General features: G+C 43.7%; 1 protein-coding gene across 7 annotated transcripts in view; it reads right to left on the minus strand.

Annotated features, from left to right (window-relative positions):
- The window catches only part of scaper (S-phase cyclin A associated protein in the ER), a 101,496-nt gene that overhangs the window by 21,959 nt on the left and 51,593 nt on the right, over positions 1-27,944 (minus strand). The window contains exon 31 of one of the 7 annotated variants that reach the window (XM_087137073.1): positions 17-5,085. The exons of the other annotated variants lie outside the window; for them this stretch is intronic. Within the exon in view, the coding sequence (XP_086993199.1) occupies positions 4,979-5,085 (107 nt within the window). The 3' untranslated portion in view covers positions 17-4,978. The remainder of the gene's footprint in view (positions 1-16; positions 5,086-27,944) is intronic. 7 annotated transcript variants of the gene reach the window in all.

Genomic DNA, 27,944 nt, shown 5'->3' on the forward strand with positions numbered 1-27,944 from the left:
CCACTGTTCAATAAACAAGAAAACTTAACTTGTTCAAAGCATGCTTTATTTATTCTTTGGATTTGAGAACAGAGATGTCCACACAGTGCAGACAGTGAAGACCTGTGGACATCAAGTCCACACAATGGTCCCCCCCCCAAAAAAAACATTTTGGGTTTATCGAGAGCAAACAGGAATAGGAATAAGTCATGGAAATACTAACAAAAAATCCAACTGATAAATCAAAGTGTTCACAGTTCAAGAAAAAATAAGCATTTTCAATGGGGTTAACTGCGTAACAGAGAACATAAACACAATTTACTGTCCACACTAGCTTTGCAATGCTATTTAGCGTCAACAAGCCTCAGAATACACAAGAAGCATCAACAAAGCGTCAACAACTTGAAAATACTCTCTAAAGATTTAAAAGTGGTTTTTATCATATTTTAGAGAGTCTAAGACTTGCTGCTGTGTAAGAGAAACATCGAATTTACCTCCATATTTTGGCAGAAAACTGAAAATTGTTCGCAATGTATGGAGGCTGCCATCTTTCTTTACTCTGCCGTCCACGTGAAAACAAGATGGCGGCCGGTCACTCAAATTTAAACTCTCGAGTATCATTTCAGATAGATACGATACATTGAATAGGACATGCAGGAGCCTAATAAATATTGCAAATTAAAAAAAGAAATTGGCATAAATGTGCCTGAATAACTTGTCGAGGCTTTGGTGATGGTCGCTGACGCTTGTTAATACCAAACAGCATGACCCTTGCAACTTGGCTTTGCAACACAAGTGACATGTACGGATTTCTGCTGTGTTTCGAGTTCAGCTTTTTGCCGACTGTTCATTTAACCAACCATGGCCATACATGTTCGGTACATGCACATGTAGTGTCTACCGCAGCTTGGAATGCACTGATGCAGTGGACACTTGCATTTATCAGGCCTGCAACTTGGACTTTGACAAAAAAACGAGGAAATACCAATTTTTAGAAGACTTTGTACGGTGTGTTTCAGTTTTCAACGACATGAGTGTGAATTGAAAAATAAAGAAATCAGCTGATCCCGGGAAAAGTTTTCCTTAAGAGAATTTGAAAGAAACACTGCATTTTTGTCCAATTTTACATAACGCCTCACAAGTCATTCTAATTCTTTTGTCACTTCACTTTCTAAACCCCTTCTTAAATCAGATTGCGCATTTGTAAACCAAGTCCTGTACATGTGCCTTGGGATTACTGTACTTAACCAAATACCCTTCTTTTTTCCTGAAACAGATTTCGCTCCCTCCAACTCATGGCTCAAGAGGACAAGAACATGAACCCTACCATGAACAAATAGTAAGTACATGTACACGTACGTACATGCATTATGACCAATGACTGAACAAGGCCCCCCCCCTCCAAAAAAACAAGAGTGCAAAAAATGGCCCACCCAAACAATGCCACGATAGCACTGTTCAATAAACAAGAAAACTTAACTGTTCAAAGCATGTTTTATTTATTCTTTGGATTTGAGAACAGAGATGTCCACACAGTGCAGACAGTGAAGACCTGTGGACATCAAGTCCACACAATGGTCCCCCCCCCAAAAAAAAACATTTTGGGTTTATCGAGAGCAAACAGGAATAGGAACAAGTCATGGAAATACTAACAAAAAATCCAACTGATAAATCAAAGTGTTCACAGTTCACGAAAAAATAAGCATTTTCAATGGGGTTAACTGCGTAACAGAGAAAATAAACACAATTTACTGTCCACACTAGCTTTGCAATGCTATTTAGCGTCAACAAGCCTCAGAATACACAAGAAGCATCAACAAAGCGTCAACAACTTGAAAATACTCTCTAAAGATTTAAAAGTGGTTTTTATCATATTTTAGAGAGTCTAAGACTTGCTGCTGTGTAAGAGAAACATCGAATTTACCTCCAGATTTTTGCAGAAAACCGAAAATTGTTCGCAATGTATGGAGGCTGCCATCTTTCTTTACTCTGCCGTCCACGTGAAAATAAGATGGCGGCCGGTCACTCAAATTTAAACGCTCGAGTATCATTTCAGATAGATACGATACATTGAATAGGACATGCAGGAGCCTAATAAATATTGCAAATAAAAAACAAATGGGCATAAATGTGCCTGAATAATTTGTTGAGGTTTTGGTGATGGTCGCTGACGCTTGTTGATACCCAACAGCATGAGCCTTGCAACTTGGCTTTGCAACACCAGTGACATGTACAGATTTCTGCTGTGTTTCAAGTTCAGCTTTTTGCCAACTGTTCATTTAACCAACCATGGCCATACATGTACGATACATGTACATGCACATGTAGTGCCTATCGCAATTTGGAATGCACTGATGCAGTGGACACTTGCATTTATCAGGCGTGCAACTTGGACTTTGACAAAAAAACGAGGAAATACCAATTTTTAGAAGACTTTGTACAGTGTGTTTCAGTTTTCAACGACATGAGTGTGAAGTGAAAAATAAAGAAATCAGCTGATCCCAGGAAAGTTTTCCTTAAGAGAATTTGAAAGGAAACACTGCATTTTTGTCCAATTTTACGTAACGCCTCACAAGTCATTCTAATTCTGTTGTCGCTTCACTTTCTAAACCCCTTCTTAAATCAGATTGCGCATTGGTAAACCAAGTACTGTACATGTGCCTTGGGATTACTGTACTTAACCAAATACCCTTCTTTTTTCCTGAAACAGATTTCGCTCCCTCCAACTCATGGCTCAAGAGGACAAGAACATGAACCCTACCATGAACAAATAGTAAGTACATGTACATGTACGTACATGCATTATGACCAATGACTGAACAAGGGCCCCCCTCCAAAAAAACAAGTGTGCAAAAAATGGCCCACCCAAACAATGCCACGATAGCACTGTTCAATAAACCTTTCAAAACTAAACCTCCATTACTATGACTTGGCCTTATTACATCAACTGTTCAAGCTTTTTCAGAAAATCGCATGTGAAGATGTCCGACATTCTCTCTCACTTCACATATCACTGGGCCTTGAACAAAATTCTACACACGGGTAAACTCAATTTCTAGCTAAATGATAGTTCTTACAAGCGGTCAGTGAAAGCACAAAGAAAAGGAGTTTGACAAAATCAACGTCCTTCTGCAAGGAACTACATGTACGTGCAAGATGATTTTTGTGTCCAATGTTTGCAATAAAGTCCTTACTTTGGTTGACAAAATGAACAATTCCTAAAATTGAATGAAAATAAATATGTTGTATTTTATTTAAATGTTGTAATTAATGATTTCCTTAGAGTAGATAATTTTGGACAGAATAAACAAAAAATGATACCACCCTGTGTGAAATTGTTTTAATATTTTAAAGCACACAAAGTTAGTTTCATCCAACTGCTTTAGAGAATGTTCAGAGTCGACGTGAAATTAAATTTTTATGAATTTCAGTCAACTCCTCCAATCTCCTGACACAGACTTGCTGCGATCTCAGGACACTGAATTAAAAGGAATACAAACGTGGAAACAAATCAGTACTAAATGCATCATAACGATGCTCTACTCGCAAGTCATAAACTTACATTCAACTGCGCACGCAACTTAAACTGTCCACACTTGAAAACATCTTAAAATTCACTTAACGTACATGTGCACACAGAGATCTCAATTTGGGAAACTTAGAAGTGGAAAAACTAACACCTTTTGGCGACTGAAGTTGTTCCTTCTGATGCTATGCAGCAATATTCTCTAGTCATGCTTGTCAATATGTGTGTGTTTGTACATGGGCCCTTTCCTTGAATCCAATATCTGAGGTGTTACGCCGTTATGAGCTGCATAATGTTGTGCAATTTGGAATTTTGATAAGGCCAGTTAACCGTTTTAGGTTTACATCACGCCGACTAATAAATAGTTGGCAGGGAGTTTATATGAAATTTTACAATATGTACACGATACTACTTTAGGACAATAAACACAAACTCTCAAAATACACAATACTAGTCAATTGGTTTATGTTCTTTGCCATGTATAAATATGTTGCATGAATTAAAATGCGTTTGATATGAAAGTCGCCGTTAGTCTGGAGCCGTGACGTATTGATGTAGCATTGATGTACAGATACTATGGGGATTACACGATACGCATACTCTCGTAGTGTGCGCACAATCGATATCGCTGTTCACATGCAAGTCAATGGGACTATTTGGCGAGACACGGCTAAAAAAGAAAAGGAGAAAAAAGTGCGTTGGAAATTTCAAAAAATGCTTTCCGAGAGAGAGACACAAAACATACAAAAATTTGGGTAGGCACGGAAATCTGTTTGGGTGGGTGGCCTCAGGAGAAGGAATCGGAACTGGTGTCCAAAGAGAAACACGGGACCTTTTTTGTCAGAACATGATATGAATGTCTGCCCCCTTCTACTCCTTTCAATTCCAAAACTTGGTCATCAGCGCGCACTGCCCTCATACTTCACTAAATGTGACCCGCTCTGCCAAAAGGGTGTATCAAGTCGCGCTGTGCAAAAAGGCGTAATGGCCCATTCCATGTGCGGAGGGTGAAAATATTTGGAAATATTTTGAGGCCAAATGCCAAAAGCCCCCGTTGCTAAGGAAAACCAAGATAGTGTCTAATTTAAGTTTTCTGTTCGTAGTGTTTAAAAGGCATTATCTCAAAAAGCATGTGTGACAAAATGAAATTAACTCCAAACCGCAAAGGCCACTGGGATGAATTATATATCAAATGAAAGCTTAGGATGTGAGCAATTTGATTATATCTAACTCAAATTCCAAACAAATGTGACGTAATACACCTTTTTGCAGTGGCGGTCACAAAGTCCCACTGCCTCAACTTGTGAGTCGGTAGAATTGAGGCCTCGGAAAAGGACTCTTGCTACAACACTGTTTATAAACGGCTTACTTAGACCAGCTGCACAATTCACAACTGCACACATTTTAAATCTCAAATACAGCTTCAGCCAACAACCCTGAAAGCCCCTTTTAACCTCGGTGGAAGAGTTGACGTCATGATGACCCACCGCCGAAGAACTTCACGGCATCCTCCCACGACGACTCGGGGAAGCGCAGCTCAAAAGACGTCCGGGATGGAAGGTCGCGGTCCTTGTCTTTCTCTGCAGGTTGAAAAAACAAAGGACAGAAAAGAGAGGAAAAATACAGTTATACAAGAAAAGTTTGAAACTGGGGAGGGAAAAAAAGGGGGCGTCTCGCCATCCGTGATGCCTGGATGGCCAACTTGACAATGTGGGTGGAAAATTTACATCTTTTGTCACTGTCGCTGACGATAAATATTAATAATGAATTACAACAGAGTTCTACAGATTTACTTGCGACTTGACCTGTGATTTTGCCACGGGATTTTGACTTGTGCTAGGACGCAATTTACAAAAGTAGTTAAGGGAGCATGCATGTACACTGATTTTTTTACAATAAAATTGTACCTCCATACATGTACAAATGGTTTTAAGTAATTTCTTTAAAGTAATGGAAGTTTTAAAACAGTTGCCTGAAAAGAGTCACAAACTTTGTAACAACAAACAGGCCATTTTCGGGGGGGGGGTAGGGCCCAGGCCAAGTTGACGTACGAATGCTACAATCAGGTGCATACACCTGTGGCCTCTGGAGAACTTCATAAAATGTCAATTTTTTTAGCAGATCCCTCCAAAATCCCTTTCCAGAGCTGACGGCTCACGCAGTAGCTTTACTGCACATGTGTGATACAACTCTTGGGAATGTGGTTAAACTACCAGCACAGAAAAGACGGGGCTGATGTTTCAAACATTACACTGTCAAATGCATGGAATATCTTCTTACTAATACATGTAGGAACATTTCAGTCAAGTTCCTGAAAACATTAAGGGCCTTTAATATGCATGAAATAAAAATTGTACATTACAGGGGAAACTTTTCATATAACTGATCCTACACAAACGCAAGTAGACAAACTTGATCAATTTGAATTTTCAAACATATGGGGAAAAGTTTTAAAGTTTGGGGTTTTTTCATGCAAGGGGAATATGCCCTATTTCAAGTCGATTAAACTGCAATATTCATGTTAATCCCCTATGCGGATGAATGGTGAGTGAGTTTTTTTATTCCTCGTCTGCATGGAAAAAAAAAGAAAGAAAAGAAACACCCAACTCCACAGATTAAAGGATTTTTTTATAATTATGTTGTTACAGATCTTGAAAATCCACCGGCGCCACAGTATATCCATTCCATTGCCATTTATTCACCCATAGGAATTGCATTTATACTTCATAGTCGATGACATTTAAGTTTAGAAAAAAAACAAACTACATGTATGTAACTGCTGTTACATAGCTCTGGTTGTATCCTACTTAGAGTTAGAGTTTCTCATTAGCATGCATAGTAAAAAAGTGGGAAAAACAAACTTACGAACATCAAACAAGTAGCATACATGGACATGTAGTGCTCTGCCAATTATTCAAATATTTGGGTATTTGATCCTTTATTGAATATCCTTCAAAATTGATTATTCGGTGTTGAAAATCAATAAAATAAAAAGGGGGAAAAAATTAACAAATTAGGGTACAAAACTGCATTCTATTAGAGATGTAACTTTAAAAGCCAGCTGAATGCACTCCACCAACATAAGGCAAAAAGGTATTTCTAAAGTTTTTCTTTTTTGTTTTGAACAAATACGCATATAGTTTGTTGCTCCTTTTGTGGATATCTGGTACAACTTAACTACACTAAAGTACCAATCCCTGCCCCTAAATCATTTACAAGCGCCAACTTTGTTGAAATGTTGGTTAATTTTTGGACATCTCAAGATGGCAGAATTAGGAAAGATGTAGCTCCAGTGTGGTCAGGCATGTGTAAGTCGCCTCACGCAGCCACCAAGGTGATCCCTATGTTACCATGAATCATGGCCACAGATCCAAAGTGTGGATCTTCTGTGCAGGCAAGAAAAGCGGAGAACCCAGAGAAGATCCCTCGTGGCAAGGAGCAATGAACAAACTCTACTCACACGGGGACCACAGCTATATATAGCCATGGAGGAAACAGGCAAGAGAGTGTGCAATGAAGTTGCCCAATGAAACAACACATACGCGACCCCTCTGATAAAAGATCTCTTCGGGTGCATGCATGTACATGTACGTACATGTATACTGGTACATATTGTGATGACTTGTTGATATCATCTCTGACTGGCTGCCCTGAGCACTGAGCAATGAATGGGGAAAAAAAAACAAGAACACAGATGTACGCTAAATGGTAAGACAAGTGCTGAAGCATCAATGCATCAATGTCTTTATGTTACGCGCTATCAGTGCTACTGTGCAATGAAATGATGTTCCTGTCCTACCCGATGTTACAGTACATTCTTTCTCTTTGAGAAAACTGACAAACGCACCCACCAGACATGGGAAGCTTGAAGCCAGCCAGCAGGAAGCCGGCAGGATTTCTTCATTGGGGGTACGGCACTGTGTGGTTTGGGCAAGTACCGGTACGGGCATGAGCAACAAACAGATGCCAAAAAAAAAGAGGGGGGGTGCCTATTCTCAAACGCCACATGCACGTATAGCCATGAGAGGGACGCATGCTGCCGGCCCCGCAGGACGCAGCTCCTACGCAGCAACGCACCCTCTTTTAGTCAGTGCGTACAATGTAGAGCCTATGTCTAAGGTATGCCTAACAAATTACCACTAAATATGTGTCCACGTACTCCTATGCAGAAATACAATTGAGTCTTAAATGTTGATACATCTAACATCCACGCTTGGCAGTCTTCAAAGAAGAATGGTTTAATAGTTTCCTGATCACTAGGCTGGGACATAATACTACTGTATCCGAATCTTATGAGCTTTTTAACAGGGAACATGAATGAATAATATTCTTCCTATTTTCTTATCTCGAAACACGAATCCCATTTCATTCAATACGAAATGAGTACCCCTCTGCCCACTCTCTCTCCTTAGAATTTGCCCTTGCACACTTAAAATACAGTGGTAGTTTACCGGTATAAGGTTCAAAAAGCAAAGCTGATGTAGCCTGGATTCAGCAACATGAACATGTAGTAATAAGTACATGGATGATTGTTCTGCATATGGCACCACGGATACAATTCTACATGTACATGTAACTTACACTTAATGGAAGTGTATTCCACAATGCCAACAGGAAAGGATGACTGTAAATTCGGACACACGAGGGCAGTGTACAAGTTTGACAGTTGAGAGCAGTGACTGGGATTATACGCAAGCCTGTTGTTGTTTTTGAACTTCAAGCCAAGACATGTATGGACATGATCTACTAGTAGGTCTCAAGAGTTTTGTCTGTAATCAGGGATTACCCTAGCTTAACCAGGGCTCTAATTAGTCGGTTCACCACAACAGTGTGCCCACCACAAGGGCACCACCAAGGCCTGTTTGCTGGCCAACAATTGTCCAGATCCTTCAGCTAAATAAGCCACCTGAGGCACTGTTTAGCATTTAACAAACAAGTCGTTTGCTATTTGGTGTTCTCCCCCTGGGCAGTGTCAAACACTTTAAACATAGCAGATTAGCCTGAGGTTGTCTGACAACAATTACAAAAGGCTTGCACCTGTAAACACAGCGTTTAACCGCACACTTTTTCTTCATTTGCCTGAAATGGTGTATGCAACCAGTTTTACCCCTGTTAATACCATACGTGTACCATACTCGTACTTGTCAAACTTCGGAGCAAATAATGCCTGTAGAAGAAACTGCTGGGGGGGAGGGCAGGAGGAGTGGTGGGAACTCATTCCTAATTGTGGATGGACAACGCAGCTTTGTCTGTTAATTTGTCTTTGTTGGAGCAGGCACGGTTTAAGCCTGCGTGTATGCCACAGTGTGGCCGCTGCAGTCCCTTAACACGCTGGTGCAAGTCAGAATGCCTTTATATCGATGTCAACTGGAAGCCCTACCAAGTGTTTTGTCAGATGTGTCCTACTTGCTGATTGTGTTTCACAGCACAAAGTGTGGACATACATGTGCATGTACATATACATGTATGTAGTGGCAGAATGGAACGTGCCCCACATACAGTACAAGCACACATAGCTACATATGTACCGGTAGCTATGCGTAGCTCGCTGCAAGAGCCAAGATGCAGTCTGGTTCCCTGACTTGCTCATACCCTGACACCTTGTCAATAGATTGATATATAGCTACCACTAAAAATAGACCGTGACGCAGGGAGGCCATGGCCTCTTCTGAGTTAATGCTCGAATCATAAAGTAGGTGAGGGCCTGACAGGAACAAGAATGCCTGGTACTATTGGTATAAGCCCACGAAATGGCGCTACGGACAATTCCATTCCTTCCTTTTTCAAGCAATCTCCTTTTCTCAAGAGCTCCAAAGCAAATTTGAACCAACCACAACCTACAACCGTGATTTCAGACCGTCTGTATGATACAAAAGAATCCAAGAGGCCCTGTTTAATTTGGTGGGACAAAGAAAGGTATATGTCACTCCGCCGACAATAAAAGAAATGAATTAAAAAAAGGACAAAACTAATCTAATTTATGCCCGTGTCTGCCTCTGGGGTATGAGCGCGTTCTTGACTTCGCACCTCCACAGGATGAGTTGCTGTACGTGCAAGGGGTAATTACACTTAAGTCGTATTGGCTTGCGAGACCATTTGCCGATGTGTAATACATCCAGTGATTTACCCCCCCCCCAACTCACTTGAGGGGCAGCAGGTTGCTCCGTACTTACCCACGGCGTTATCTGTGACAATGCCGTGGGATCACGTTCCCAATTTGTTGCCGGGAGTTATGCACACAGCATGCGATTACTAGAAGTTTCGGATTGGTTTTTGTTCAGCCATTATTTGATTCGGGATAAATTTTTTGGTTTTTGTTTTTAGGCACGGTTCTGAAAGACAGACTGTTCTTGGGCAGGGAGCTAAAAAAAGAAATCAACTTTGATCACAATGATCAGTTTGAGAAGGTTTTCAGAAATTCCTGGACAAAACTAGAAATATTGCAATAGAGAAAAGTGAACTTGTGTATTGTCTCCTACCAAGCACAAGGTCAGAATTAAGCCAACTGTTTGCCCTTGGAGACTGTGTTGGAAAACAAATACCTGAATGCTCTTATACCAAGCTCAGGACAGAATGAACCAGGAAAACCATGCATAGAGCGACTGGTAAAACTACACGCAATTCTCACAAACTCTAACTTAAGTCCATGTATGCAGGATCCAATCGGCGTCCACGTGTCCTACATCTACAAGAGAGAGCAAAGATGACCACGCAACGAATTAACCAGCAGAATTTTCACCGCGCAGAGCCCCCAAAACCCTGTCAATTCTACAGATGGTGCATTCGATTGAGGCATGAAAAACAAAAACACCTCCCGAGCACGTCTGCCGGCCACACATAAGGCACCAGTCGTCAACACTGTGAGAGTGCGGCAAGAAACACTGAAGTACACAAGAGCATGCGGGAGCACGACGCGTCTTGGCGAGGCAGAGTCAAAAAGCAAGCATCCACACCTCAAGCGTTTGCATTCCATGGACTCTGTGGACCGTACAGGGAGGTGGCCCAGACAGTCCTCCATCTCCCTCCATCTCCCAAACACCCCCCCCCCCCCCGTGGCCCCTCCTTCCCCCTTGCCATATGTTAGGTTTCACAGGCTTGACAGGACAGACCCGAAGGGTGCTAAAAGCCAGCCCGCGGACATTCCAGTTCCCACCCGCATGGAGTGCTTCACGCTTCTCGCCGCTGGCTGCCAATTCTGCGTTGCCAAGTCGGGGAAGAATCCCCCCTCCCCTTTCTTTTCAGTTTTCCTTCTTAAAAAGACAAAATGGGACCCCCCCCTCCAAAAAAAGTCCCGCCCGCCGCTTTTGAGAGCTGCTGAGTGTGGAAGACAGAAAAAAAATTCTGCCACCTTGGGAAAGATGCTGTTTCAGGAAATGACGCGTAACAAGTTGAGAGGGGGTTGGTGCCACGCTCCGCCATTTGCTTTGGGGAAAAAAAAAAAGGCCGGTGTTAATATTCAATGGGCCATTGCGACTTGCACACGTGGTCTTCTCTGCGGAGCTCGGCGGTGGAGCATCATGTCAATAGTACTCCAAGCCTAATAAGTGAACACGCTGCATATAGTGCCTTGCCCTATTAGCCGCACTGGAAACACTTTAAAAATCAGACCGCAGAAGCTGGCGCACCAGTCAATACACAACTCACCCAACTGGCTAACACACTCTCTCTCCCTCTTCAGGCGACAGTATCATTTATCATTTTTCTGTTGGCAGGCGAAAGCAGAGGGGGGGTGCTGTGTGCGCTTTAACACGAGCGGGAACTTGCTACACTACGCAGGCTAATGTATTCTGTTCTAATTTGATTATGTTCCCCCCGCGTGGAATTAATTACAATGCATAAAATGTTTCCCCAATGATGTCATTGGGGAAATCCGTTTATTTTTTCTGGAATAACTGTTCCTTGGGTGAAGCCCGGGTAATACAAGAATGCAGTCCTCCACGTTTTCAAAGAAAAAGACGCGGAGAAAAAAAAAAAAATTGAATTAAACAGAGTGATTTCCCGAACGAGACTTGGCGCGCAAATGTTTACACCAAATGCCCAGGATAACAATGAGCCATCAGCCGGATCTATGCCAATGTCTCGTGGAATGTTTGCTGCAAGAGTGAATTGTTATTGTTGTTGGGACTGACTGCTGCTTGCGATAAGAGGCAGGGATTACTGGATGAGTTTACAAGACTGTCACAACAGAGGAGGATCACATGTCCTCATGGTCTTCGGCGCACAAAGCAATAGACAGACACTGCAGGCGTGCCTATAACATACCTACCAACAACTGAACATGTCAGATATTGGAACACCCATTTTTACAAGCCCACAGCAGAACAAGCAGCCGTGTGAGAGAAACTAATTACATTCATACAAGTACGTACCTGTGGGCACGTGTAAACGTCATTTTGAGCTCTTTTCCCGGCAAACACTGCCCTCCTTTTTCCTGCAAATGGCGCCCTTTTAAACCAGGACTTATTTTTCCTCCTTTTTATGGAAATTGGAATGTTCCAATTTAAGGCCTTTGAAAGGTCAAGAATTGGAACTGTTCTGATCAAATCGGAACAGTTGGCAGGTGTGCAATATGTCCCTGACATCATGCTGCCAGGACAGTATGTGCTGACGAAACATGGGTCTGCATTTTAAGAAGCAAAGCGTCAAGCCTGACATTGGCTTTACCGCTTGGTTCTGGCATCAGCTTTACAGTAAGGACGCGATCCGCGAAGTCTGTTGATGCCTCAGTGTGGGCACAGTCACGGCCAGTGACTATGATACTGGTCATGTACATCTGTACATTGAGTACAGGACAAAATACAGATTAGAAGTACATACATGCGTGTACGTGTAAATGTACAGCATTCACTTACAATCACGGCAAAGAAACAAACATCCCAGTTTGAGGGGAGGATGGTAAATGGCACATTCAGGTACGAGTGATTTCAGCCGAGGCTTTCCCTAAAACAGTGGGATAATGCACAACCGCACAGACTTCACGTCCACCAAACGAGACACTGCATGGGTACCGGTACATGTACCAAATCTCACAAGAAACAGCGTTGCTTTAGTGACAAATGAGCAACATTAGGGCCCCGGGAAAGAGACAAGAGCTGTTACGACTTTCTCCCCCTGACTTGTCTGCATCGCCACTCACTGAACCCCCGCCCAAGGTGTAAAGGTAGCAGAAAGCTCTCCTTTGTTCTACCATGACTGCAGGTGAGCCAGAGAAAAAAAAAAAGCCGGTGGAAAGTATGTAGCCGCCGAAATTGAAGAATAACAGAGCCGCTGGGGACTAGGTTTTCACCTGGGCGACAGGTGGGGCTTGCTGTCCTGCAATCCAGGTTAATTTCAGGTAGCTTAATTTGTCTCAAGGTGGGCAATGTTATTAGGGACCTTATCCCGCAGTGGGGAAACCGGTGTTTAGCTTGCACATGCTCACATGCACCATGAAATTACAAGTTAAAAGCTGGAAAAGCATTCATATTTCGTTACTACAAGAAAAAGAGGCAGCATATTCCTCCCTGCAAAAAATGAGGGGTAAGGCATCAGCAGTTTGGGGCAGAAGGGACGTTGAACCTCACCCAACTACCCACTGTGTGTGCACAATGTTGTATGCTCACGAAAAAAGAGTTGTATGCAGAGATGTCACACATGTAAAACTCACGAAGAATTCTATTTTTTCAGCCCCTGAATGGAACAAGCCGGCAATGTAACATCCAATGTGCAAGACCCCTGCAGTGCACGGCCTGTCAAAAGCACAATATTGATTCATGGTGACAACTCACAAGTGTTGCCAAAAAAGGATGAACTTCCTATGAGGAGTACCACATGTGGCCCAAACGGTGCACACATGGCTCCCAAGAGTTAATACCTGTAGTGCTGGAAAAATTTCAAGTAAAAAAAATGTGGCCAATACATCTTGTCTGGTTCAAACTACCCCAGAAGAAAATTCGTGGTTTCAAGTAGTAGTTACCTAAGAATTGCAAGATGCCTCTCAGGGTAAATGTGTATGTTCCTCTGAGCCCACTTTGGGCAGTATAAGAAAATCCTCCTGGTTGGAGCAACAAATGAAGGTGAACTGAACAGCCCCATCCTGTCAGCCAGCCAACAGGTGCGCGCCCCCAGTGACTCAAGCACTCCAGCTATTGTTTCTAGTTATCAGAGGACAGGGTACCACACACAAAGACACTAATTGTTCTTATCACCAGAGCGAAATGGGGGGGGGGGGAAGAGGAGCCAAAATAGCCTGGAGGCCATCCACTGGGGCCATTGGTGTACTAGGTGTGTATAAGTACATGTACCTGGCTGATTTTTTTGGAAGGTCAGGGGAGGTATGGAGGCCAAGCTGACTTGACCTCGCTTTGGGGACAGGCAATTGTGGGGGAGAGTCCCTGTCCTAGGGTTGTTTGGTTAAGGTTCTGGAGAGGTTTGTATACAGTTTTTGAGCTGGTGCATTCAAAAATGTTTGCTATGTCAACACTGTCAAATAGGGCATGTGCCCCTGTACTTTAAAGACTTCAGCAGATGCTCTCTCAGCACTTTCTCTTGAAATTGCAACGACACAGATATTTGTTCTATTCCTCTATAATGGACCAACAAGCACCTGTACATGTGCATGCATGGCTTTGAAATGAACACCAGTTGCAAGAGAGAACTGGTCCACGCACGGTTTGGTTTAAACTTTAAATTTCAGAATGCAATTTATCTTTGAAAATAATAGCTAATAATCATTCGTATCTTTGCTGCTGATGCATATGCGCTGTAGTCCTCTGTATTTTGATTGGGCACCTTGTTGACGGGAAAGTGCGGAGAATGGACACTTTTCAACAAGTTGTAAGAACTACCAGTAAATATTAAAGACAAACAAACGCAAACCATGAATCAAACACAACAATCCAAACACCCAAAATGCACAAAAATGCTTTCACCACAATTTGGGGGATTTGATTATCATTTATGGCCACAGAATTTTTTCAGTTTGTTCAGGCTCTTAAAGTGTGTGTATTATCAAAAACTGGTCATCCTGTCTGGTTTACTCAGGCTGCCATGTGTCAACTTGGCCCACTCTAATCATCTGGGCCAGCCAGGTTTAATCTCTGGTAGGTTAGTAAGTCAAAAACCCACTGGGACATTATTCCTGTGCCAAGGATTGGGAACGAATGGTGCAGTCTAGCTTTGTAAGGCAGCCCACGAACCTGGGCCGTGTGTGTGTGTGTGAACACAAGACTACTGTGTACACTATGCGTTGGTACACACTATGAGAGGCCTTCCCCCTAAAAGCAGAAAGTGCATTAAGTGCACGGCCCAGCTAACCAGGGTGCTCCAGCGACAGCTCAACCGTTATGTCGCACACACTGAGCGACACCAAACAAAACAACATCCCCCTCTCCCCCTGCACACGCTACAGCCAAGCGTCAAGTTCCCCTCCCCCCCCGGCCCGATCCATCACCCGCGATAAAAGCTCCCCAAATTTGCCTCTCTTTGACTCCCAACCCCCCTTCCCTCCCAATTCTCCTTCCCTTCCTTGGCCCTCTTCCGCCGGCGTGAGGCGCGTGTGCGCGGCACGCCGGCACGCGGAACACTTGCGTTTGGAGTGCTGGCCAAACACCATATGCTATGTTTGGATGGAGTACAGGGGAGCTGGTGTGGGCAAACAATGTAAAAAGCTTCTGAAGAGGACGGAGAGCCCTGGCACTCTGTCAGTCCATTGGGCACTGGAAATTGTTCTTTTTTTCTCGTCTCTCGTGCTACATCCTCGCCTCTGAGATTTTCTCACTCTGCATGGGTCTCCACTTTCAACCCTGGACACATCCACGGCCAGTGGGGCTTTTTGGATTTTCCCCGCTACCCAGCCCCAGAAAGAGGGAAGGAGGGGGAGGTCTCTTTGAAAACAATTATTTCTTCTGGAGGGTTCCGGTCCTAGAGCGCCTGGCATGTATATATGCCTGTCTGCATCTTTGCCTGTAGCCTAGGGCTACTGGGTTACAGGGCCCTGAGATTTGGGCCATTTTTACCATTTTTTATTAGAGGCCGGCGTAAGAAAGAAGAACTATCCCCTCAGACATGGTAAATTCTGCTCCCAGCACTACAAGGATAACGTTTCCCTGCAGTGCTAACATTTTAACGGGTTAAGTTGACTTCCTGAGCGCGACGGCATTGGCACGGACAAACGCAAACCCCAGACGCTAGATCAACATAACACCTTCTGAAGGAAAACACTGGGGGGGAGGAGGGAAGGAGCAGGACAAAGCCGCTCTTTCTCGGCAGGACTCGGGGACCGCTGTTTGCATTCAGCCATTTGTGCAGTGGAGTGATTACACATGAGACGTGCCGAGACTAAGCCTACAAGCCATCCTAGCATGCCGTTTTCCTGCTTCGAAACCAGTGGAGAATGTAGACTTTATCACCATTTAAGATTCCACAGCTACACGCCATGTTTAAGGAGTCGGTACATGTACTGTACATGTACCTTCACTTGTGTGCATGTACATGTACATAGGTATTACTTATTTTCTGGTGATGAAACCACCAATTCCACAGAAAGCGCCCTAAGCACCAACTCTTTAAAAAAAAAATTCCTCAGAGAGGAACGGTGAGAAGCAGTTGAAGCTTTTGTGAGGGGAGGAAAACCCCAGAAGAATACATTGGGTTAAACCCTCGGAATTGGGTATGAACTGACAACAAGGAGGAAATCAAGAAAAACAAGGAAATCGAACCAGAACCGCAGAGGTGGAAGGCGAGGAAAAGAAACACTACATGTACATGTAACGCCAACCTGACTCCCAATCGTCAATTTCTTCAAAATCAATAAATTCGTCAAGTTTCAGGAGCAAACTACTGGTAAACATCATCATTCATCGAGCTGAGGGTAAAGACTGTCTGTTTGCTGTTTTGGTAATGCAGAACTGAAGGGGAAAAACCACACTGTCTTCGACAAATCTGTCGTCCTTTTCTGTCAGCTACATGCTGCACATGTATGCGCAGCTTCAAGCATAATAGCCTTCTTAGCATGGCCTTAGGCACTCTGTCCAAAAAGGAAGCACAGAGGAGATAAACCAATAATCAGTGATATATATCTCAGAGCACCAAACCGAGCAAACAAACCTGGTTTTTTAAACAAACTGGCGGGCACACTGCCGACCAGTTTTGCTACACTTCTCCCACTACCCCCCCCTTCCCAAAAGTTAGACTGGCGCATTCCGGACGACAGGGCGGCGACGCAACAATGCCGAGCCAAGCCAAAAAGAAAAAAAAAGAGCTACTGAAGCCCCCCTCTAATTACTAGCATCTTCCCCTCCCGCCTGCCTCCGGTTTTGATATTGGCAGTTAATTGGAATGGCAAACACCAACCATCCCCCACACACACTCTGGTTTTAGTTTTTTTTTTCCCTGAGGCTGAACCTGAACAATCTAGTTCCAAGCTGAAAGCCCCGGCACAGATTGCCGCAGCGCCAAGACAAAAGATCAGCGCAGTGTTTATAGATATCCACCCACCACAGCTCACCCCTCAAAATAAAATCAAATTCAGGCTAAGAGAATGACAGCTTGCACTTTCTTTTTTACAGAACCCCCCCCCCTCTCTGGCCATGTGGATTTTTCTGCCGAGGCGCTGGCTGCCTTTCATTGGGTTTAAATTGGAAGGGCAAACATGGGAAAGGTGGATGGGGCACTAAAGGGAGCCGATGTGCCTCGCTCGACTCCAAAGGCCAATGCCGGTCTCTCGGCCCCTTCTGCGCGGCGCTCTGGCTTTCGTTACATGTCAGAGTGCTTGGCTGGATTGTTAGGAATCACTAGACTGTTTTACAATAAACAAGAAGGGGCGGGTGTCATTTGTGCATGTCCCATATGCAGTGCAAGAGGCTTGTCAGATAACAGTTCATGTGCGTACCGTGCACAGTTCATGACCACAACTGCTTAAGAAACTTAATCAATGGAACAAAGACAACCCACGCTAACAAAAGAAGTGGCAAGTTGCAAGAGCAACTTTTGACCTGCAGAACATTGCGCAACATAAATCAACTTCTTCGGCCACATCCAGGTAGGAATAAATGTCCGGTTTCATCCAGATACCCCAAATCAGCGTGCTCTTTCTATTAATGCCAACTGAAACCTGAAAAATAAAGACTTAAGACTCATTTTGTGGTGTCCCTCAAAGGTTACAGGTGAAAATCTAGAGACCTCAGCCCGGGTGATTACTGTACCTGTATTACACGTGTTCAATTTGGCAAACTAGTGTGACCGTAGAGAACGCAGGAAAGCATTAATCAATAGCGATACTGGTATGTAGTAAGGTGCATGCAATATATCTACGGGATAATGTGAATTTACACATGTACATGTAGCTTATTGTCAATGTCCTGAAATGATGTTCTAAATGAACCTGCTGGTAGCAAGAAAGACAACAAGAGTAGCGAGATGAAAAGTTTCTTTTTCATCTGCTGCCATCTGAGAACTTCCTTCCTGCCAGCGAGTGTAGAACAAAGAATTTGTCTGGTGCAGTCAACCTGATATAAAACAGCCTTACGTGTAAATCGAGCGAGTCGGTCAGTCGATGCGTGTACATTTAGGATACATGTCAATACGGCCAGGCTCCCCCCCCTCCAGGCACAAAACTTTAAGGCATTTACATGTACAGTAGTTCCCACTGCCTCGGGGACGGATTCAATGAGGAGGCAGATGAGATTTAGGGATTTGAATATCTTCAGCAACATGAGAAAACCTGATCCTGCTGTGCTGGTTATACCGGTCCGTACGCGTCAGAATTACATGTACAGGGGACAGTGTTAATTACAGAAATTTGTGAATCTGGGGAAGGGAGTCCCACCCAATCATTGACATCGTTTACAGCCTGGGGCCTACGTCTTAAGCTTGGAAGACCCCCTTAAAAAGCATTAACACAGAGGGGTCTTATTAGGAGTGTAAAATTACAATGTAAAGCCAAGACACAGCGATTTTTAACTACATAGTAAACCCCCCCTTGTGCAAACACAAATCCCCCCCCTAAAACAAGTGGATCCGCCCCTGAAATACATGTATGTGCTGTATCTACAGAGACTGCTTCATGGCAGTCGGTGAAAAAGCTCCCTTTTGCTCTGTTGTTTGTACCCAATGCCACTGCTGTAATAAACCCTGCATGATCACCGCTGTAACCACTGATGCGTGATGAAAATGGAATGCCCATGATGGTCAGGTTAGGCTTCTGCCCAAAACTCACTGAGAGAAACCAGAGAGTGGAGAGTATCCCATTTTCAGAATGATTTGTACATGAAAGTGCAACTTTCACTGACTGTCACTCAGAGTACGAATTTGAAATCAGGCTCCTACCAGTGCCAATAGTTGCACTTGTTACAAAAAAGTAAATTACCGGTAAGCTTTTACAGAGCAGAGAATTCGGTAAGTTTTAAAAAGGCAAATGCAAAGATTTTGCTGGCTAGAGTGACCAACAAAATGCCCTTCAACTTCCCCCCCGAATTATGTATGGCTGATAAACCACAAACTCTGAAGCACATGATGTCAACATTCCATTTTCCCCAAGTTGCCCTAATTGCTATGTGCGAGACATTCTATTCACAGACAAGACTGGGAATACCTTTCAAAAGGGGCAGAGCACCCCTGGCAGACTGATGTGATTTACCTGCTGGTCAAATGTTTGCCTTCAATCTATAAATGGCCATCCCTGTGGGGTCCAGTGAGAGCACCCTGTCCACGTTTAACTGAGCTATACAGGTGGGGAGCAGGCAATTGTAATTTGGGAAAGGAGAGATGGATTTCTTCCTTTTTCAAATCTGCACTCTCCCTGTTTGACGGAGCACTAATTTGGGGAAAATTCTTTTTAAGTTGAACTAAATTTCAAAAATGTCCTCTTGCATACTATGTACAGAAAGTCACTGCCGCTGGAGACAAAAAGGTCTCAAGCTACTGGTGGTAAGATTCTTACATTACAAATTGAGAGAGGAAGGCTGGAAGCTGATTGGTCATTGTTTGATGTGCGCATACATATGTGATCAGCATGCACGCATGTACATGTAATTAGCATAATAGCTCAGGGTCCCCTCAGGCATGCTGCATGCATGACAGCATCTCATTTGCTAGTTCCCACCAGTGTTCTAGTAGAGTCCTTCACAAGTCTGGTCACATTTCCTTTCCCAAGACCACTCAAATGTGACAGGGTGAAAAATGACAAAGTGGTGTATGTCACCACCATTCATCTGGACACCTTCTGTCCTGGAGCCCAAGACTGGACGGCCTGTGACGCCTGTGACGGACTCACAGGCACATCAGAGGGACTACAACACCGATTGGCAGTGCCTTAAGTGGCCCTACAAATGCGGTGCTTGTTCACTAGTCTACCTGTATCGGAACTCGTGTTTTTAACCGCAGCATGAGACTTATTAAAGTGTCCTATTTGGTAATTCAGAATAAATGAATCCATTCACGCCCTCCCTTTCTACCTTAAGAGCACAAGAACGATGGCTTAAAGCCTCATGCAACTACAAATACAGGTATTAAGTCATACCTAGTCACTGCCAGCAGGGGCTTGTACAAGTGCGTATCAATGTACATGTACATGTACAGTTCACGTACAACAATCCTAAAGCTACACAGTACGTGTATCAAGAAATGAGGAGGTTTTGTTTTCTCATTACGCACCTACAGTTCCTTCTAGCAATGCCAGCCGTCATTTCTTCTCCCGTATTTGAGAAGTTTTTCTTCTACAAACATTTTGGACCATTTCTAGAGCACTTCTAAACTTTGACTGCCTATATCTTACAGCAACGAAAGGAAACATCTCTGAGGGAATAAATAGAAAAATTAGAAACGTGTCACATAAATACAGAATGCAATTCAGGTTTGCGTTAAAGTGGCTGTAATCAAATTTCTCTAGTCGATTGTTTACCACTGGAAAAGTACTTAATCTTCACAAATTTCAATGTATATGCTTTCTACACAGGTACAGAATTGCAGATAAATTTACTTCCATTGTACAGGCAAAACGGGAAAAGGAGTTACTGAAGAAACTATGGTATCAATCCGTGCAATTTACTGTTTTTGAGGTTGATAATGTCTCTGATTAATTATAGCTCTCTGTGGCACTAAGAAAGTGACTGCAGTTCTCGTTCTCTGAATTCTCCGCCATAATTTTTTTTGTTATTCAAACTGAAATTGAAGCATGTCTTGCAAAGCCAAAATTCTTTCGAGACACACTGTAAGCTGTCAGTGATTTTTACTTGTCTTGGTTCATGGCTGAATTGCTCGTGGCTACCCATGGGGAATATGAACCTGACGGTGCCTGGAATCTTAGGGAATTGAGCCAACAAAATAGCAGAACTGGAGACTTGCTCTTTCCCGAGTACCGGAAGAAAAAAAAAAAAAAAGCTGCTTTCAAAGCTGTAATTCACACTGCAAGGGTTCCCTCACTGGCAGTCGGCCGTCTGCACTAACACTGCTGAGTCCTTCCATTACGCAGCACGCCGTAACGTAAAAAGCAAGATGCCATGGCCCGATTGCATTTAAGGCGCAGTTTTGCCGCAGTCTGCTAAGAGGGTTAATCCGGGAGATGCTGCACGATAGCGCCGGTCCCGCTGGGAGCGCCGTCTAAAAGCATGTTCGTCTCCGAGGCTTGATAAAGCGAAACAGCATTAGGGAAGAGAGAGAGAAAGATGGCAAGGAGATAGCGGGGCGATATGGCTGACGCGTGTGCGTGCTGGACAGGCCAACATGATATCTCGTTGCTGTCACTGGACGGGGTGAGAAAAACACTGCATCAGAGGGCCTGCTTTGTTTCAAGGACTTGTTTTTCTGTTGGTTCGATATCTTTCAAATGGACAAGTGATAGCAGAGAGAACGGAAGGCATTTTCATAATGGTAAACAATCGTCACTTGTAAGACAGCTTTTTCTTTTCAGCAAGATGCCTAACATCCATACTGCCCCAACTGAAAATATACTTTACCACTTCCTTCCTCCCTCCAAAAAAGCATTTAAAATATCGCCTAAGAAATGTCTTCAAAGCTTTGATTTGTGTGTTGAGAATTTAACGTGTGCCTGCAGAGGGAAGGTTGACAAGAAGCTGATAATGTACACACTCGCTGAAAACGTTTTTTCCTTGCCAGGGGTACAGTTCTCCAGGGTGAGATTAGGAGAGAAAGACGGATCCAGGAAATGGTTGTGACACCACCCACAACACAATACAGCGCACCTGTGACCTTTTCAGAGCTCCTGATGGCTAACAAGGGATGAGTTCCTCCAAATGGCTGACACAATGCATATCTTAATTGCTGTTTTTTTTCCCCCGAAGTGCTGGAAAAGTAGCAAAACCTGAATGATGGAACACTTATATTCCATAAATTCCAGTCAACTTTTGGCAATAGATGGGGACACGACATGACCCACATCTGTTGAAAACATAGGGTCATCCTCGTGCCATCAACCTTGATTTTCTCTTCAACTTGTCCCCCATTCTGATCTCCAAAAACACTCCATTATTTACTCTCTTCGAAAAATCTGACAGACGAAACGCATACACAAGTGAACGGGATAAAAATAAAGAAAAAAAACCCCAGGGAATAACCTGTCTTGAAATATGAGGCACACTTTGAGGAACTCTGTGACCGTTTATTGGTTTTGGCACCTTCAAAATATAATCCAACTTGGTCCTGGGTGACCTCTTTTTTTTTCTGGGGGGAAAGGGAAACCACATTTGCACATGCACCACTGCACATAAATATTTGTATGACAAAAACTGTCGCAGTCTCCCCAGCAAAGTCTCCTTCATCGCCTCGTCCCTAATCGCGGACCCTTAGGGTCAATACAAAACATACAAACACGACAGAATTATAACAATTCCAGAAGCCAGGACAAAGTTGATGGCTTCCTTCTGTGGCTGTCCCGATTTTGGGGTGGGGGGGGGGGAAAGAGAGCTAACAGTTGGGGTTCAAATTCTTCAGCTTCTGGAGAGCTGCCTGTCAGGCTGTCCAGCTGGTCTATCGAAAGACTGCAAGAGGAAGGGAAGATGAATTCTACTTTACTGAAAAAAAACCCTGCCAATCCGGCTAGCATGCTTGTTCAGTCACTGTCAGTGTTTTTAATAGGGTCAATTGTTTAAGTATTTCTCCCCCCAAAATCCAATTTGGTCAATTTATTGCCACGTTCAGTCAGGCAGTAATCTGGTGGGAGTTTCATCTTTCATATCTTTCCCTTGAGCATGTTTGCTCCTACCCAAGTTGTATGTGCTCACGTAGATGGCCAACCACAAAATGTTTCAGGAATTGTGTCTTCATCTGTATCAAGTCGCAAAGGCAAGGTTGCTCTGAAAAGAGGGCAAGAAAGGCAACAGTTTCATTTCAAAGGAGGAAGAGGAGTTTAGTTTCATGTCGGCGACAAAAGAAATCCCGGGTACATCTGTATCATACGCACGCAGTGAAATTTGTTACAATTTAACAGAAACTGGCGTGTTAGGTTTGGTGATTGTGCACGGTCTAAATTAATACCAACATGTAGGGAAAAAAGAAGAAGCCCTGAGCTTTTGGCGTTCCCTATTACGCGAACAGTGGTTCACACTGAACCAGAAACAGGAGACGGGAGACAGTGGCATGAGGCCAATAGTTAGGCCCCCTGCCGGCATGGATGTACCGATACACACACGTACAGCGCAGTGCATGACTGTGCATGTGTTAAAAAGCGACAGTTTGGAACGGGTTGTACCATCGGCAATTTGGTTTCAGTTCAAGTTCAGAAAGAGTGTGTCAATCTCCTACTCAGATCAGCATCCTGATGAAAGTGGGTACCGCATAGGTGGCAAACGGCACGGGTCAACTCTGTTAACTCTCACAAAGAGCGGATTCTTTTAAAAGGTCTTCAACTCAAAAGGGTCGTGGCGAGTTGTAACTCATTTCATGCTCACACTGTAACGGTACCCATCTCACCAGACAGGGCCAGCACATGACATGTACGCACATGCAGAAAACTTTTCTCCTTTTCTTTTCAATATACATGTAAGTTGGCGAACAGCACAACTGCAGTTCTCTGTTTAGTGGATTGTATTCAAATAATTACATCAAGCATGAAGTTTTGTGTCAGAGATGAAGAAATTCCCGTACGGTACAGTCACGTAAATCTCCTGAAAGGTTACATCCGCTTATCCAGTTGGGCGTGTCAGGAAGTGCTCAGGCATTTGTTACCTGTAGTCATGAGCTCACTTGCCATTAGCCTCAGGTTTGGGCCCAACTATGAAGGCTGTTGCTGCTCGTGACGGTGAACCACTGATCTGCGATGTGCATATCATGCACTCTTCTTCGACAATCACCTTTTAACCAAAGCCAGGCTGGGTGTCAGTGTGACTGCATCACAGTCTCCCAGGACAGAAACTTACATACAATGGAAACAAGGGGGGAACACAGGCAGGCCTCTGTGTCTCGTGCCTACCTCCAGAAGTTCTCCTCACCTCCTGTCACGGCCGAGGACTGAGTCAACAGAGGATCGGAGCCGAGGTCAAAGGTGGCGTAAGCCCATCATTTATCCAATCTCCCCCTCCCCCCCAGACTCTGCCATGTATCCTTCAGGGTAGGATTGCAGGGACAACGGCAACCCAGAATAATAGCAAGAAATTCATTAACCGTGAACTCCCGGCTTCTTAAAATAAATTGTACAAGTGGCCTGGGGTGGTGTGTGGAAGACGAAAGGGTGGCGGTTGGGGGGGCAGTGATCAGGGAGATGGTTGTGTGAGTAAATACAGAGGGGAAAGGGATGGGAACGTGTGTGTGGCACTGGTTTGATTGAAGGACATGTGCCAGTTTTGGAACAACCAGGAACAGCAGAAGTCGAGTTTACAAAAACTACAATTACATGTACTTGTACATGTACAACTAATGGCCTGCAGCAAAATGTGTATTCACAGGATAAATATGTTGGGTTTTTTTTCTTTTATGTTGTGTGTGAGGGGTGTGGAAACCAGGGTGGAAGTGCTGAATCTCTACACAAAATCTTAAAAGGCCTGGATTCTGCGGAACCCCAGAATAGCAAGGGAAAAAAATGGAACACGGTTGGTAAAATAGACAAGTAATTTCTGCCTCTGACCTAGTCAAGGTTTAGTTGAAATCAATAGGCAATGGAATGGAATCAATAGATAATGGAATAAAATCAATAAGCAATGGAATGAAATCAATAGGCAGTGGAATGAAATCAATAGACAATGGAATGAAATCAACAGGCAGTAGAATGAAATCAATAGGCATTGGAATGAAATCAAGTAGCAATGGAATAAAATCAAGTAGCAATGGAATAAAATCAAGTAGCAATGGAATGAAATCAATAGGCAATGGAATGAAATCAATAGGCAATGGAATGAAATCAATAGGCAATGGAATGAAATCAATAGACAATGGAATGAAATCAATAGGCAGTGGAATGAAATCAATAGACAATGGAATGAAATCAACAGGCAGTAGAATGAAATCAATAGGCAATGGAATGAAATCAATAAGCAATGGAATGAAATCAATAAGCAATGGAATGAAATCAATAAGCAATGGAATGAAAACAATTGGCAGTGGAAATGAAATCAATAGAAAATAGAATAAAATCAAGTAGCAATGGAACAGAATCAATAAGCAGTGGAATTCAAAGGATTTTTCTCTAGGTTAAATAATGGTGCTAACACCGTTGCAATGGCAATTTGGTCAAGGGTTGAGGCTTTGGTTTCAACCGTGCGACTTTGCTAAAAATCTGTCTCTGTTGTAGCAGGTCAAATGCCAACATCCAAAGAACACAAGATGCACCCTCCCCTCAAAAACCCCCCCAAACCCGAAGCACCATTTGGGGTATCTTTCTCGTACCCTCTCTCAGTTGCCTGCAGTCAGTCTCTACAGCTTTCAGACAGTTGAACACAACTTGAATGAGTCAAAATAGTGGAAAAGATGTTTAGGGACACACGGTGCGCTGCTAAAGTAATCTTTCATAATTGTGGGAAGGTGGCATGCTTTTCAAATCTCATTTTGGAAATAAACCCTTCATGTGGGTAATTCCAGAAATTAGGGGGGCCAATTTTCCTCCGTGTCCCTGTCACATCTGACATATGATTTTGTAAGTTCAGAACACGTTTTGTAATTTCCAACAGTGATGAATTAATGCAAATTTCCTGCCAAACAAATAGTAATAGTTTGAAATCCATTCCGGTGATATTTCCATGCCAAATAACAAAGGCCAGATGTAACGGGAACACGAAAATGTCACACTTTTGGACCCCTAATTTCTGGAATTACCCATACATGTATGCAAACTATAATAAAAACCTACTACATGTGCATGTACATGTATTTAACCCACTATAGTTGAATCAACAATCCTGATCCACACCCATATACATGTAAGTCTGTTGATTTGTGTGCGTTTGTTTACGCCCACGGAATGCAGACACTTGCAGTTCCTCAAGAGCACATAACAGAGATCTGATGTTCCGTACATGTACATGCATGTACCACTAGTGAGCCTATTCCATGCAAGCATATTTACTTTTAAAAATCTGAGCGTTATACATGCACGACTAGCATGCATCTTTGACTTTTTTGGAGGGACATGGTCTCTGATGAGATACATGTAGCTGCAATGACACACTTTATTAGCTCTTAGAACTGCTAGTATCCCCCCCCAAAAAAAAGAATGCGAGGGAAGCCTCAAGGAAGGAGCAAAATCCTCTCACAGATATGGTACCCATTCAAATTAAAGTTTATTTTGACAGTGCGGCACAATGGCCGTGCCTGCATTCCAATCTGTCTCCACAAGACGGCCAATTCTCTATCAACTGTGTCAGAGGAAAAACAGTCCTTGTCGGACAGAGAAAGGCATGAAGGAAAAAAAAAGGGGAGCACTACGGCCACACAATGACAACAACCTCCCGAATAATAAAACGCGGCCCCCGGGCAGCCCAATAATATCTCGGCATCTATTGGATCAGCAACCAGCTCGACGGACCTAATCCTAATCAGACGGGGGAAAAAAAAAACTCTCACACTCCATATCGCTCCCCCCCCCTCCTTGCCTCCTCGCAAGAAGATGGGGAGCGATGATGCACTGCTCCTGGTGTATCTCCCACCGCAGTCCCTAATCCTGTTAGATCACAGAGGTGTGTATATATATCTCGTACGGGGACAGAAGAGAAAGAGATGAGAATATTGGGGGGGGGGGGAATGTCAGCGCAGAAATTGATGGCTGTTTGTTGTCCCCACTGTCAATGCACAGTCTGAAGATGAAGGCTGGTTTGTGAAGGGGAGGGGGGGAGGGAGGAAGAGAAGACAGGAGTAAAAAGGATTAGGCTGGCGTGTACCGTCGGCCATTTAGCAGGCCGGTAATCTCGTAAAAACCAGGAACACCGCTCGCTATCAGATTGTTGGGTAAATTACACGTTAAAGCCCTGTAACCCATGTGATCTTATTACAGGAGCACAGCGGGGGAGGGGGGAGAGAACTGATAGAGTGATATATCAGAGGTAAGGGGGTTTTACAGGCCGGTGGTTTGTTTCACGGAGTGCCAGCCGGAATTCTAATCATGTCGGAGGTAAAAGTGCAGGGAGAATGTGTGCTGTGATGCGAGGATCTCATTCCTTTTTGGCATCACCTTGATTGGTGTCTGTTTCATAGGTTTGTCTCTCTTTTTTTGTCACAGCCCCCTAACTAGCCAGTGACTCTTCAGAGGAGCGCTAACGGGGCAGCAGTATTCAATCTTGCTAAGCCCGTTGTTGGCACAATCACGGCGGTTGGAGTTATTTTACAGTAGCTCTCGTTGGGGCCAATTCAGATTCCGGGGGATGAAAAAAAAATCTCAAATTGGATTGCTTCTTTCTCTGCGCATTGCACAAAGCCTCTGGTTTAATTTTTGCATTTTGCAAAATTATCATTTATTTGCATTTTGCGCCGGAGGTTTGCCCGTCCAGGCATAATGGGAACCTGTCTCCTTTTTCTTGTTTTTTTCCGCCAAGATCTGAGCGGATTGGTTTTAATTTGGGAAATGCACTGGGGGTGGGGGAAAAAAGAGAAGAGAGAAGGGCGCAAATTTACCGGATTGGTTTTAAAGCCGGGGAACGGCAGCCCCTAAGCTGATAATGAGATGTTTCACTGGTGGTTGGTTGGTTGGTTAAGAAAGCAGGGGGGCCCTCCGCAGGGGAATGGGCAAAATGCCCACTCATCTTCACTGGAAAGGTTTTGTGAGAGGGATGTTTTTACTCAGCACCGGAGGGAAAACCGGCAAGCTTTGGGCACGCTACTCGCACAGGCAAAGACTGCTTCTTGTTCCTTGGTTTGTCCATAAAGGTAATTGGTTTCATGATGGAAGATATGAATGATTGAACTGTAAAGAATGGGGGGGGGGAGCCTGGAAGGTGAATGAAGCCAAACTGCTACCGGTATGTATCTGTTAAGTTGGTGGTAATCCCTTTAGAATTGACAGTACCCAGGGATTCCTTCATCT

This window comes from Acanthaster planci, linkage group LG05, assembly GCF_054643075.1.
Source record: "Acanthaster planci isolate LZ-2023a linkage group LG05, COTS_SCS, whole genome shotgun sequence".
Lineage (NCBI taxonomy): Eukaryota > Metazoa > Echinodermata > Asteroidea > Valvatida > Acanthasteridae > Acanthaster > Acanthaster planci.